General features: G+C 51.3%; 1 protein-coding gene across 1 annotated transcript in view; it reads right to left on the bottom strand.

Annotated features, from left to right (window-relative positions):
• Positions 1 to 2,028: 2,028 nt before the first annotated feature.
• Positions 2,029 to 14,008, bottom strand: part of LOC119091759 (paired mesoderm homeobox protein 2A) — a 36,120-nt gene continuing 24,140 nt past the window's right edge. Inside the window, exons 3-4 of the mRNA XM_037214626.1 lie at positions 4,852 to 5,056; positions 2,029 to 3,303 (exon numbers count right to left, since the gene is read on the bottom strand). Of these exons, the coding sequence (XP_037070521.1) occupies positions 3,014 to 3,303; positions 4,852 to 5,056 (495 nt within the window). The 3' untranslated portion in view covers positions 2,029 to 3,013. The remainder of the gene's footprint in view (positions 3,304 to 4,851; positions 5,057 to 14,008) is intronic.

Genomic DNA, 14,008 nt, shown 5'->3' on the forward strand with positions numbered 1-14,008 from the left:
CCGGGTGGCTTTGTGACTTGGGCTCAGGTCGCTGTGTCGTGTGTGGAACGGCTGCGTGCGGGGAGCAGGACGACCTGTGACCGGTAGGCTGGATGTGATGGTGAAGTTAACGGGTCACTGGGGGACCCAGTAAATAGAAAAGCGTGTAGGTTATTTGTCAAGACTTCAATGTGGTAAGGGGTAACCATCCACTAGCAATGAACTGTTTCTGTTAGACCCGTAACTGTCGTGCATTTAATTGCTGAAACTTGACGTAGCATGCACATAACAGCATATGTTCGGCCATTATTTAAGGAGGGGAGGGCCGAATCATGGTTTCACGATCTTAGGAGAAGGGGACCATTGCCCCTTTGCCACCCCCGGGATCCGCCCTCGGCACGGGCGACGGAGCTTTCCTAAGATGGGGGCAAGCACGCTGTTTAAATCACTTTCGTCTTTACATCGCCGTTGGGTCGCAGAGATACCTTCGCCGTTCTTACGTTGTTTAGTTCACCTGATGTGGCGAGGATTAGAAGGGTGCTATCTTCTTCTTTACCACCCAAAAAACTCTCTGTCTGTTTGAACTAAGCGGAAAGCATGAGTCTGAATCATAGATTTCAAGATCCGCTTCAAATAAGTGCCAGTGAACACCAATATAGGCTATTTGTTATGGAATGACCCTGGGCACTTCGGTAAATATTGTGAATTTAGATGCATTTTCTATCTTCAAAACTATGTGTGCTCCGATGGTGGGGACGTCGTTCTGCGTACCTACTGGCGGACGGAGTCATATGCCTGTAGAAACCAATCAGCGGGTGTGAAGCGTGATATGTCAGATCAGGCCACACGGGTTAGATGTCGGTTGCGACCTTGTGGGAGCTGGCCTCACCCAACGACACTGCATAGAGCTTGTCAACCTGCATTAAATGCAAGTAATTGTGACCTAGTATTTTGGAACCAAGTCATGGAAGGAACAGCACTGTTGTGAAGAGTTTGTCGTTTTGGTACATTTGACCTGGCCGGACCTTGAACGGCCTGGCCTGAATGGATTTTATAAAAAAGCGTCACTGTATGCTCTGTGAAAAGATCCCTTATAAACACTAATGTAAGGAGGTACCTTATGACGCGTGTTCTACGACAAACATACCTATGCCGCCGGGTACTGGAGGAATGCGGCGTGCGGCGCTGTGACCACGAGGAAGAGATCGCCACTGACGACCTTTAAAGCCAAGCGCCTTGAGGTTTCCAAAGCGGGTGGAAACATTTGAAAACCGATGAATGAAATTATACCATCTGGCGTTAAGCGGCTGGAAAGCTACGCCACACAAAAGCTGGGCTTCTGTGACTCTCTCGCCCGGCCGCTGTTGAAATATCAAGAATAATGGGATCATTAGCCCATGTTCTTGAAGCCCTTTGTTTGCTTTAATGTCTTAATATTAAATGTTTCGTTTGTTTGTTGATCGTTTGATTTTTCACGGTTTCTTCTCTTTCCATAGATAGATGGTCTTATCCCGGGAGCGACGGATGTGAATTCGGTGCTGAAGGAGCTCTGGTGTTGCGTGAATCAGCTTTGGAGCTTGGTGCTGAAAGTATTGAAGGGAAATGCCTTACGTAGGCTATTCGCCTGGGAGTTAGTGGCATCGTCCACACCGATAAATTCGTATTACTACATGTATTTTTACATGATGTTAAGTAGGTTTTACATATAAACATTTGGCCAGGAGGCCACTTACGGTTTTCGGACATCGATTCACAGTTAACACCAACACGCCACAGAGACATCGTTACAGTGGAGCAGTGGAGCGGCAGTTGTTGGCTGTCCACAGTCCACAACAGCTCTCATCACCACGAATTTGATAACGCGATCGCCTGTTCACCTCCGCTAAACCACGCCAGACAACCGGAGCCGCGTCTAGAGCATCCAGTCACGCACGCGATATGGTGCACGGGTGCACGTGCACGACACTGTCACACGTACGGCGTGCACGTGCACGACGCTGTCACACGCGCTACTTGTCTCGGTCATGCCTGCCTCACGGGAGAGCAGCCTCGGCGTGGGCATCGTGCAGTCGATGCGCAATCGATGCGTGTGCGGCGCGACACGAGCGCACCTTCAGTGACACGACACGGAAAGTCTCATATTTGCGTCACGATATCGTTCATGCGTCAGGCATGCGACACCGGCATGGGTGGGAGTGTCGAATGACACGGTCAAACGAGCGTGTCACACGACACAGGAAACAAGGCCCACAACAAATTAAGACGGTTTGGACACACATTAAGTGATATGATCCCGAAAATATGGGTCATGTCACACGAGTAACGACCCGCCGCGACGCAGCACGCCCTGCGTCACGCCGGCAACGACCACCTCACTCAAACTCAGCAGCATACTCGATGACAACTGGCTCACACTCGGACATGTGGAGCTTGGAAACGCCTGGAACAGCGCTAGGGCGGCTGACGGCGTTTCATGGCAGGTGACTCTCGGATCCCTGATGTCATCCCGCGTTGCGTGGCTTCGTCGTCCACCACGCGCACGCCTCTGTACGCGTCCTATTCCGCCAGGCGCGCCACCTTTCTCCTCCCCGAGATCGAGAACACAGAGGGCGCCGTGGCACGGACGGCGCTCCCGCCCGCTAGATGTCTCTGCCGACCCCATTCGGAGCCTTCCAGCGGTCCGTACATGACCAGCGATGGTTCCCGCATTCGACGGGTCTCGCTCTAGACCGGCTTCCCGCCAGTTGACCGCCGGTGCATGACTGCGGGTTCCCCAACGGCCTTAGGCGTCTCGCCGCTCAGAAGAGACGGTAGTGGGTCAGTGCCCAGGTCTCGTCGCTCAGAAGAGAGGGACGCACAGAAGAGACGATGGTGGGTCAGTCTTCGGCTCTCGCTGCTCAGAAGAGACGGTGGTGGGTCAGTTACCTGTTTTCGTCGCTCGGAACAGACAGTCGCTCAGAAGAAAAGATGGTAGTTCAGTTCGCAGTCCCGCTAATCAGAGGAGACGGTGACGGGCCGATCCCAGCCTCGCCGCTCAGAACAGGTGGTGGTGGGTCAGTGCCCGCGTCTCGCCGCCCAGCAGGTAGGGCGCGGCCGAGTTCAGCAGGCTGGAGAAGGGTCCGCCGGGCAGGGCACTCTGCGGCGGCGGCGGGCCGTACACGTGACTGGCGGTGCTGAGTGGCGGCGGCGTGTTCTGGCCAGACCGGGGCGGCGGCGGCGGCGGAGGCGGCGGAGGCGGTGGTGGCGGAGGCGCCACCTGGTGCGGGGATGGACTGTTGGAGCTGCCCGCCACAGGGGCCCACTTGTTGACATCCGGGGACGAAACTGAAACAAACATGGAAATCCATCAACGGGTGAAATGTGCGGCCCTTCGGGACTCGGATTGGCGCGAGGTTCTGCCACATAATATTGTTGCCTCCTAATTCAGGTACTCCCGTGAATGTACGCTGTTCGTTTGTTCTATTATATCAATGATTACATCTATTTATAACGAAGAAGAATCAAAATGACACTCCCAAAACTCCTAATTGCCAAAAAAGAATATGTATAACTGTCAGTCGTCAAGGTTTTAATACTGAGCATGCTCGAGTAAAGAGTGATATTTTATGCTGTGGTATGTAAAAACACAAGATGTCTCAGTCTGATATCAAACATGCATAGACGAAGGTAACAGCTGCCTCATTCTCATCTTAATTTAAAAGATACCTTCACGACTACATATGTTTTAGGCATACCATATCTTTTCGAACCGAAGGCAGCATTTCGCGTGATCATTACATGATTGCGCCCGCGCTATTGAAATATCATTTTTCCACCCTCTCGTAAAACAATCTTTGGTATAAAAAATTCAAAATCCATTTGTAATTTCATCACACGCTAGAAGGCATATTGTATTCCACAGCACATGATTAACCTGGCATTTTCCTCGCTTGTCGAGTGACCCGTTTAGAGTGCTATTGCATTTTTTTTATTTAAAACACTGATGAGCATTAGCGTTTTTGATATCCACATTAAATGTTAAATGCCACCAATAAAATTGTTAATGAGTTCCCGCTATTGAAGTGACGGCTTTGTACCTCGTCTTTGGTTCGACCAGTACATCACTGTCATTCTTAAGATCATTTGTACAATAACTTTGTTACTGCATTCCATGTACAGCATTAAAATGTACTGACAAAACACCTTCGACGCGTCGGATTGACCAGCCAAAGGAGCCCGCCTCGGAGCGGCAGCGGCCGATCGGGGACAGCTTGTCCGGCCGCGCGGACCTGGCACGCCCCAGGTCGGGAGTCCCGCCCCAGGTCGGGGAGTCCCGTCCCAGGTCGGGGCGGCCCGTCCTCGAATCGACCGCGGGAACAGTCGGCGGCCGGGCCGCTCTGACGGCCACGTTTAATCTTGGAAATTGCCCGGCCGGCGCCATTGATCTGGGTTAGCGTCTGCCCCAGGAGCCGGGCGACGGCCACGCCGGCGACACCCGGGAGTAAACAGGTCCGCCGGTGCTGTCTCCAGCCCGGGCTCGGCCGTGCAGGAGTGGACAAACCTAGCGACTCAGCTCAGTGGCGCGCGGTATGTGGCCAAACAGGTCTGGTGGCGCAGGACACGGTCTGGTGCACCACGCAGGAGTAAACAGGTTCAAACACAGGGGACACGGGTGTGCCACGCGGATGTTAACAGGTCCAGTACCACAGAACGCAGCCGTCCGGTGTGCACCACGCAGGGGTTAACAGGTCCACTGGCACGGGACACGGGTGTACCACGCGGAGGTTAAAAGGTCCAGTGACACAGAACGCAGCTCAGGGTGTACCACGCAGGGATGCACCCAGGTCCACCGACACCCCGGTCTGGTACCACGGTAAGGCGGACGGGACGTACCTGGAGGGTGTGGTTTGGAGTCCAGCTCCTGACCGGGCGGAGTCGGTTTCGTGTCCTTGCTCTGTCCAGTCGGTGGCTTGCCATCCGTTTTGTTCGCCTGGCCGCCTGCGCCCGCGTCTCCCGTGTTGTTGTTGTTGACCGCCTGTTTCTGCTGGTTCATGCGTTCCTGTTTCCGGAACTTTGCCCGCCGGTTTTGAAACCACACCTGTGGACGGGGACTAAGGTCAGGGAACTGCATGCAAGGAAAAACTCCGTCGTGCACCGAAACCCAGACTGAACGAGAATTTGTTCAGCATTCATGAAAACAACGAATCTTGCTACCATCGTCTCCGTCTCTGCTTCCACATTTCATATTTCACAGTGTGCCCAGGTCGGCCAAATTTGGACACGTTGTGCCCGGGAAGAGCCTAGGCCAAAATGCATGCCTTGCTTAAGGATAAAGTTTGATCAATATACGCCGTGGGTTTTTCGCGTGCATTGCCTGTGTGGAAACCAGCTTTCACGCTGGCAATGCACGCGAAAAGTTTATTTTGTCTACCGAGGTAATTGCACGCAAAGTCTTTTCTGTCAGTTCTTTGAAGCTTCCAAGGGGAATACAGAAAAGAAGAGGAGCTCGATATCTCCCAAGTCGGGAAGCCTAACGGACCGTGTTCATATCTTCCTCAAAATAGTGTTTTCAAATTAGTGAGAGCATGGGTGCAACCACGTATCCTAGATTGGGAATAACTCAGCATTGGGTTATAACTTGAATCTCGGCGGACAATGTCACATGATAATATAATTTTGAGTGAGAAAACGTGGAAAACGTGCATTCTGCGCGAACGATGGGGGACAAAAACGCCTCCTGGGAAAAGTAGGGGAGCCGCTCCGCCTCGCCGTTCCGCACTGGTAACACCCATTGAGTGAAAGGCACAAATAAATCATGAGTATTCCTATGTGCGCATGAGCACTCACATTAGCGTTGTGAGTTCAGAGATTTGATGCCGAGTTAATGACCCTTAGTATGCTAGGAGGTAGTGGTAAAACGACGTTACAGTGCGAATATTAATTATATTGACAGTACTCGACATCTTAAGCTGGGCTTATGATCACTCGTGGTCATAATCACGAGCGTTTTCTTGTTTTTGTGCAGTTCTTTTTGGTAGCAAACTGAGTTCTCTTCTAAAAATGTTCGGGCGGAGAGAAGCATTGGAAACTAAAGTCAAGCCCCTCTGTATCACAGCATGTTCCGTCTCCACTGCGGTCCGTAAAGAAATCTGCCTGCTATTCGAATCACGGAGTTGTGCTGCTTCATAATGCTGTGGGTAATGCCAGGCGTTCCAGAAAAAAATAAATGAATGCAGATCGTTCCTATTCAGACATTTGTTTGCGTATCAAGACGGATGATGCGTCGATGCAAAGAGCATTCCATGCTATTTTATATCTGACCGTTGAGCTCTCCACATCCCTCTTAGCGTGGAAAGTGCAGCACGTGTTCCATGAGGCCGCAACCTCCTTCAGGCTCTGTGCCCCCCGATCCTCCGCTGCTAAAATTAAGATACATCTCTGGCTTTCTGGGTCTTATGGTCATTCTGATATACTATTTCAGGTCTTAGCTAGTTTTGGGGCTCCGTGTGTACACCAATGAATTTAAATATACACATCGAAAAAATTCGGGGCGCTTTAGTTGGAGGAATGTGCCAGCCAGCTGTTTGGCTCCTCCGATGAACTATGTCTTGGTCAAAATTGCTATATAGCTCACTGTCCCGCTTTCTTAACCACATAAAGTGTTCGCGCTGAATTGCTGAAGACACTGGCGTGACAGATTTTTACCGCGGACTTCCTTTAAAGACAATCAAGACTGGTTAAGGAACGCCTTACACCGATCGGCTGTTGCCGTCATTAAAACTCCTCAGCTATCCTGAAACCAGAAGGAGTCAATAACGCCTCGACCGTTGATGGCACACCAGGCGATGCGCTTATCGCCGCGCAGTGCTGCTTCGCTTGTCACTGCGCGGCAGTGCTTCGCTTCTCCCGCGCAGTGGTGCTTTGCTGTTCGCTGAGCAGCGGTGCTTCGCGAACTTCTGCGGGAACTTCGGCAGACCAAAAATGATAGTGTTGGTTATTGACTTCACTGCCTAACTGAAGTTGGACCTCATCTTTAAATCAAATCTGGTCGATGGCTGAGCGGTTACATTCGCACTGGGGGAAGAAGCAGGCACTGTGGTGCGCATGCGCGTCATAATCAGCTGGTGAGAGCTTCTGATGCATATGGGATCAGCTTGGGCTCTTGTCCTGCCTTCCGACTGGTTTTGTTGCAGCTTGGTTTGGCAGTGGCTTTGCTACAGTTTGTCTCCTGCCGGAGCCAAAAGAAACACTTTCTGAGATGGAGGGGCTCCACAGCAAGGCTCTTGCTTTTGCGACCTCAGCCGGGGCTCTTTTGGCTCGTTTCTATAGGCTAATTTCACCAGCCGGGTTTCAAGTCTGCTCTACGTTTAACTACTGGATATGGGACACAATAAGTTTTCTTGGTAGTGTGTTCCTTTCAGTTTTGACGATCGATTTCCATTCGGAATTCATTTTACTACTTTTGGTTTTTTATGTGCCGTACACGGTAACACGGCCTCTTGAAAATGGTTAACGTATCACACAAAACGCCATTGAGATGGCCTTCAAACAAGTCATGGAAGAGTGCTGTCATTTCGTTTAAGGAACTCTATAACGAGAGAAGATGCGTCCTTTTTCGTGAAGCTCCCGGTACAACGCGTGGGCGTATTAGAAGCAAGTAAATATTGTACAAAGACTAAGCAGTTTGAATACTTTGGGAAGAGTATGAAATAAGCAATGTAACTGGCAACATCCATGACGTTGACTTAGCTATGGGCGGTCCTGCGCTCGCTGCTCTGTCAGGTAGGCCGTCCGGAATACCACAGATATATTCGGCTTCCGTCGCCACGCAGACCGAAATCCCTGAAGTGGTCCCACATGGCCTGCAGAGCAACCCCTTCCTGGTGCCCTTCACCAACACCAGCCAGATGAAACACTAACACGCGCGCCCGGTCCTGCTGCGGTGGCCATCTGTCGAACCCGCTCTGTCGCCGGCCGGCCAGCGGCCTCACTCGGATACAAGATAAACACTGACAGACGCGTGCCATCCGGAGCCCCTTCGACCAACCCCTTCTCGCCACACTGCGTGAGGGGCAGGGATGTCCTCAACAGCTCCATGGCTTTTGGGTAGCGCATGGTGCGCCTTGCATTCGTCTGCGGTGCGATAATTCACTAATTGATTCCAGATTGAATACAAGCGCGCACCAGCGATTGGCCTCGGGCAACTGAGCGCATTGTAAATGTTTAACTCTCCGGACGTTCCGAGCCAGCGCGAAACCCTTCGTGTCAATCAAGCGCACCACAAAGGCGTTTGATCCAAATGGGTTAAAAGCTGCCAACGCGCTCTCATCTATAAACTATTGGATTTAGCGGGCTGATCAGGACGGAGGGTGAGGGTGGCCGGTGCTTTCACAGCTCCAGTCAGCCCGATGCGCGGGGCGCCGTCGCGCCGGCGCTCTCCGGGCAGGCGGCGGCCCGCGCCAACTGGCAATTAGCCCCGCTGACGGGATTAGCGCCTGCATCGGCCGCGCCGCTGTCACCTAATCGCGTTAGCCGCGCCGGCGCGTCCGCACTCGCATCACACCCGGGCGCGGGCGCGCGCGACGGCCCGGAAACGTGACGTCACAACACGGCTGATGCAGCTGCAATCACCGATATGTGATGTGATGATCACCGCTTGTGATGGCTGGCTCCGTGGGTGTGTTCGCGTGGGTGTTGAACTACAGATACGTCGTCAATGTCTCATCTCTAACTTTTTGTCGGGCATAGAATACCCAAAATGTGATTCGATTGATGGTCACCGGTCACCCTGTCTGATAAATGGTCACTCGGTGGCACGGAAGAACGGCGGGGCTCGGAAGGCGCTGGCACGGCTGCCCTGGTGGCTACCCGGTGGTCCTGGTAGCTTGAACATAGCGGACGTTGAAAGCGCGATTCTCGCACATAGGCTGGAGTTGGGAGTGTACGTAAGCGCGGATGTTACATGCAGTGCGCGGGTGAAGTTGTCACCCCTCTGGGACTGTTTATATACTCCAAAGAAGAACTTTCAGAGCATGATTTTTTCGTCTGATCGCATGCCTTAATGAATATGAAAATTGTGGCTTCATATTAAAATGCATATGTTAATGTTTGCTTCGTGGTTCCGCAAACATGAGCCCAGTTTGGACCCGTGGCACTTCATAACATGCATTAGATACGGTAGGGGCTCGAGATAACGATGATGTAGACATGAGCGTCTCAAAAGCGCACTGTGTGTTGCCGGCGGGGTGATTAAAATTAATGAACACGTGACATTGATCTTCCCATCAAGCATGGCAGCAGGTGCTCATTCGTGTCATCGGATAAGGTACAGCACGAGTGCAAACATGCGCAACGCATTGCTACAGACCGCAATTGATAATTTTTGGGGAGGTTGACTGTAAGCACAAGGTAATGAAGCGAATCACATAAATTTGTCACCCCTATAAGCGGACCAGCGCCGGGCGGCAAGCGTCATTCTACACCCAAAGAAATTTCATACTTTCACAATATCACTCACCGCCCATTTCTATTCTAAGGGCGTAATTCTACGTGCGAGTTCTTGAACTTCCCCAATTGAAAATGTCCCCGGGAACGGAAATCGGAGTTCATGTTTAATTCAGCTGCGAGGCCGCCCGCACGGCGCCGCTACGTGCGCGGCCGACTTTCCTCGAGTTCACCGCCGAGCAGCGACCGAAATCCTTGAGCAATCCACTTTATGTGGCTGTTGCTGGAAAATCGTCTAGTTAGCACAACACTGGCAGACCCTTCGGCTTGTTTGCGAGCGACACGTGAGCTGGCGCCTGATGAGGGGCCGAGGCCGGGGCCGGGGCGGGCGGCGCGGCCGGCTGGCCGGGGCCGGGGTGGGGGCGGATGGTGCGGCGCGTTGGCCGGCTGAGCCGGCCGGATCAGCCGCTGGCCACACACGCTAAACGGCGGCGCAAACAGCCGCGCACAGGTGTCACCGGCGGGACCTGTCGCCGCCCGGCGCGCCACGGTCCGACGGCGGCCGAGCGCCCATCTGTCACTGTTGACACACCGGCCGCATGTTGTTAAATCGCTATTCGATGATGAGGTCGGAGCACGTGCGGCCATCTGGCGAGCCGGTGACTGGCACGGGCGGCGCTCGGCGGAGCCCGCTCGTTCGCGCGGGCCACAGCCGCTGCTGTCGCCGCGGTGGGCGGCGCGTCGGTGTCGGCGGAGGGCCGATGACGCCGCGTTCCGCTGACCGACGAGGCGGGCGGCCGGGCTCGCGTCTGTCTGGCACGTGCGCCGCGCTCGGCCACGGCGCTTTCATTAGGCCCGATTGGTCGGGCCGGGACTGGCCGGCCGTTTACATGTAATCGGCAAATTGGCTGCCCTGACGGGCCTGACACAGAGCAGCAGTGGACGCGGCCGTCGGTGCACCTGCTCCCCTCCGGCGCCCGGTGATAAATCCTTGTGAAACAATGATGCCACTTGCTGGCCGATCGGCAGATAATGATGGAGCGTTCGCACGATTAAGTAGCCGTTTGCGTGCGGTGACGCTTGCGAAGCAGATGTGCACTGCGGGGTCCCCCCGCGCGGCCCACGCGCACCCTGCCTATCCACCACTGTTCGACAACACACCGCTGGCGGCGCGCTGTCTTGTTGTGCATCTCCCGAACGAAGGGCCCCTTTGTGAGGCGCGTTCCGGCACGCGCGCCCTTTGTTGCCATGGTGATTAATGGCGCTGGCCAATCGGCTCACAGAACAATTACGGCCGACAGCGATACAGGGGCTGAGAGTGGTGATTCAGTAACGTTATGGATGCCGGGTCCCGATGTTTTTTAAAACGACCATTTCTGGAGAACGAATTGGAGAGCGAGAAGCAGCGCGATAAATCTTTGAACGACGCCATTTTTGTGTGGGAAGCGAGCTGCAAAATAAAGACATCGTCAGTAAGCAGTACTCTTCGACCGACACTGGTAGCGCTCATTTTATATGCTTTATGCGGATGAGCAAATCAAAATTTCTCTTCGTCCATTCATAGCAGTTTAAATACACGATAATTGACAGTCAGTGATGGAGAGTGGTCTCACAAAAATTATGAGCCTTGTTGGACGGAATCTTATGTGAATATGACGAGTGCTTCAGTCGGGAAATGTGCGTACGCATACCGCTGTAGCAGTCTGCACCCACATAAATCGGTTCGCAGGCATAATAGGCACCTACGTTATAACGACAGAAAACTGAGTGTCAAACAGGAATGAAAGCTTGTGCGCGCGTCATTAGCTGTGTGGGCACCATGCAGGTAACGGTGAGAGATAGGGAACGAATGTCGTTCCGTGAAACGACCAAACGACGACTGATAATAATATATGAAAATATGATGCGCTTCCTAGCTCAGGATGAAGCCAGCGATTCTGAAAAATCCGCTCAGTCCATTATTTATGTGATGGCGCTCATCGGAACCCCACACTGGGTGAGAGACGATGAACTTACGCCTCCGTTGTACAACTCTGCACTGCGGAAATGGAAGCTTCCGGCAGGGCTGTGCGTCAGTAAAGTTGCTTTAGATAGATCGAATCTGTTTCTTAGATATAGCTGCTTGAAGCGAGTTAATCGTCAGAGGAGCCATAAATAGGCTTCAGTTCAACTCAGCATAATGTGATCATAATCAGCTCGGCTCTGCAAAGCCTTATGAAATCAATAAAATGGGTTAAAGAAAGGCGAAGAACAGATTTCCTCCCGCATGTAATGTTTTCGAAGTTTTTGGTGTTCCTGTGAACGCTTAGCTATTTGTGCCAAATATTCGGGGCCAGTGCCACTCCAAAGAGACGCAAAGCCTCATCCATGCCTAACCTGGCCCAGAGCATTTGAGAATCGGATCAAACAAACGGTAATGAAAATAATTTATGCAATTCTGATTGAGAAATATGCCCGTCTACTGAGCATGCATCTAGGCATGTACCTGTTAAGAAACTGAACGTTTACATAAAACAATTGCCTTCCTTCGTAAAAGCAGACAAGTGCAGCGTCCCTAGTCATCTTGTTAATTGAGGCAGGTTACCACTATCTTGCAATGAATAAACTTCATGACCAGATAAGCCTCGCCCGGTTGGCCGCGTGTCGGATAATGTCTTCTTCAAACAGCCATTCCGGCAGTGTTGATGACAGTGTACCATTCAGCGCAGGTCATTGCGCATGTGTTTGCGAAAAACGGGCTCAGGTTATACGAGGCAGTTAAAGGTCCCCGAAAAGGCAGTAAAGGTATGCGTTAAGCAATCACCGTGCTTAGCAGTGGCATCTACCGCTTTGTGATCTACAACTATTGAAGGAGATTGTCATGTCAAGGAGGTTGTTTGTCATGTCAAGGAGATTGTTTGCCATTGGATACATCAGACAAGACCGCCTGTGCACTTTGGAATCGGTTAACACAATAATTTTGTCCGAGATCAAAGTCCTCAGATCGTTGCAAACTTCGACGTTTAGGAACCTATACACAAAACTTTTATTTATATCTCAAAGACCAGGTAAAGTTGTGCATCAAGCGGGAATCAGAGCGCGCAATATGGTTAATTAGAAACTGCTTGCACGATTCACTGTTATGAAACAGCACCATCTTATAGCCATGGAGCAATGGTATGCCTGCCCTTTAAAATCATTTCATATTTGCTCAGCAAGGTTTGGCATAACGTTGGCCAAAACACCCACGTGGTGGTTGCGTGGTTAAATGGCTAATGGATATACATGATTCTCGGTCGCTTTCAGACAGTTTCACGTGTTGATTTTAACATTGCATGCCACCTGCCCCGCCTTTTACGAACCAGAGAACGTGCACTTCCGAAAATGTTATTTCCACGAATGAATTGGCCAATAGGCGAATGAACGTTTCACAAAACGGGTGGCTGGAATCAATTTTTAATACATCTTTTCAACCGTCGCAAAAGGATTAATGTTCAGCATTCCCACAAAGTCTGTCGGAAAAGTCCATCTGCGAGTTCCATGGCCTCCACGGACTTGGGTAAGAGCACCCATTTGCATGTGCTTTTAGCCGCGCTGCTCTCGGCTTGGGAGACATGTCGCAGCCTGAGCATGCTGAGGGGAATCAGGCTATGATGCGTGCCATTTAGGGGACTCGCCACACTACCACTTAAATGCGAAGGAGAGGTGTTATTTTGCGAGTAGATTTCGGCGTTGCTTTTATTCTGTGGAAGAAACTGCGGTGGATGCGCGGAACGGCGTCGTTTTCTTACAAAGCAAGTAATCATTTACTTGAATTTCTGAAATAAGGTTGCCACTCTGCGATAAAATGCTTGCAGTTGGGGAATGCATTCCTACGCAGATCTGGTAGCGTTTTCAAAAGTTTCTTTGAAATTTCCCATCTTGGTGTATCGTTTCCTTACATACTCTGCTACGATACTTTCCATACCACTGCTTTCCCGCAACACTGTTTCCGTCCGTTCGTCCGAACGAAACCATGCTAGGTTCGATCAAGACAGAGAAATTATGAAACCGTACTAGGTTCGATCAAGAAACGATGCAAGTGGAGTCTGAATGTGTGGTGTGGATGGTTGGGGTGGGAGGGAGGGTAGAGGATGGGGGAGGGAAGCAGGTGGGTCGCATAGCGTAACAAATAGGACGTCCGATCTGCTTTCTTCAACTCGCCTTTTGAAGGGAATTGTGCTTTAAATTTGGGGTAGGCAGGGGGGAAAAATAATTGTGTGTCTCCCGTGATCCCCGTGCGCACATCTACGAGGATTATGGCAGCTGCAATGCCTCGCATTAGCCCAGGTTAGAAAATCTGTATTCTAAAGACATTCAAAGACGGTTGAGCAGTACTCTAGGTATGGTCGATGCCTATTTGCCGAGGTTACAGTCTTTATTGTACGTGTGTACATACACATGTATTTACATATACATACATATATATATATATATATATATATATATATATATATATATACGTGTTCCACATGGAGGGCACACTTGCATGCTAAACTGTAAGTATTTATGACTATTTACATCTTAGCCTATGGCATTAGAAGAGTTTCAAAATACCGGCGGAATATTTAAGTGACGAAGTTGTAGT

Source organism: Pollicipes pollicipes, unplaced genomic scaffold, assembly GCF_011947565.3.
Source record: "Pollicipes pollicipes isolate AB1234 unplaced genomic scaffold, Ppol_2.1 Scaffold_3447;HRSCAF=4054_pilon_pilon_pilon, whole genome shotgun sequence".
Lineage (NCBI taxonomy): Eukaryota > Metazoa > Arthropoda > Thecostraca > Pollicipedomorpha > Pollicipedidae > Pollicipes > Pollicipes pollicipes.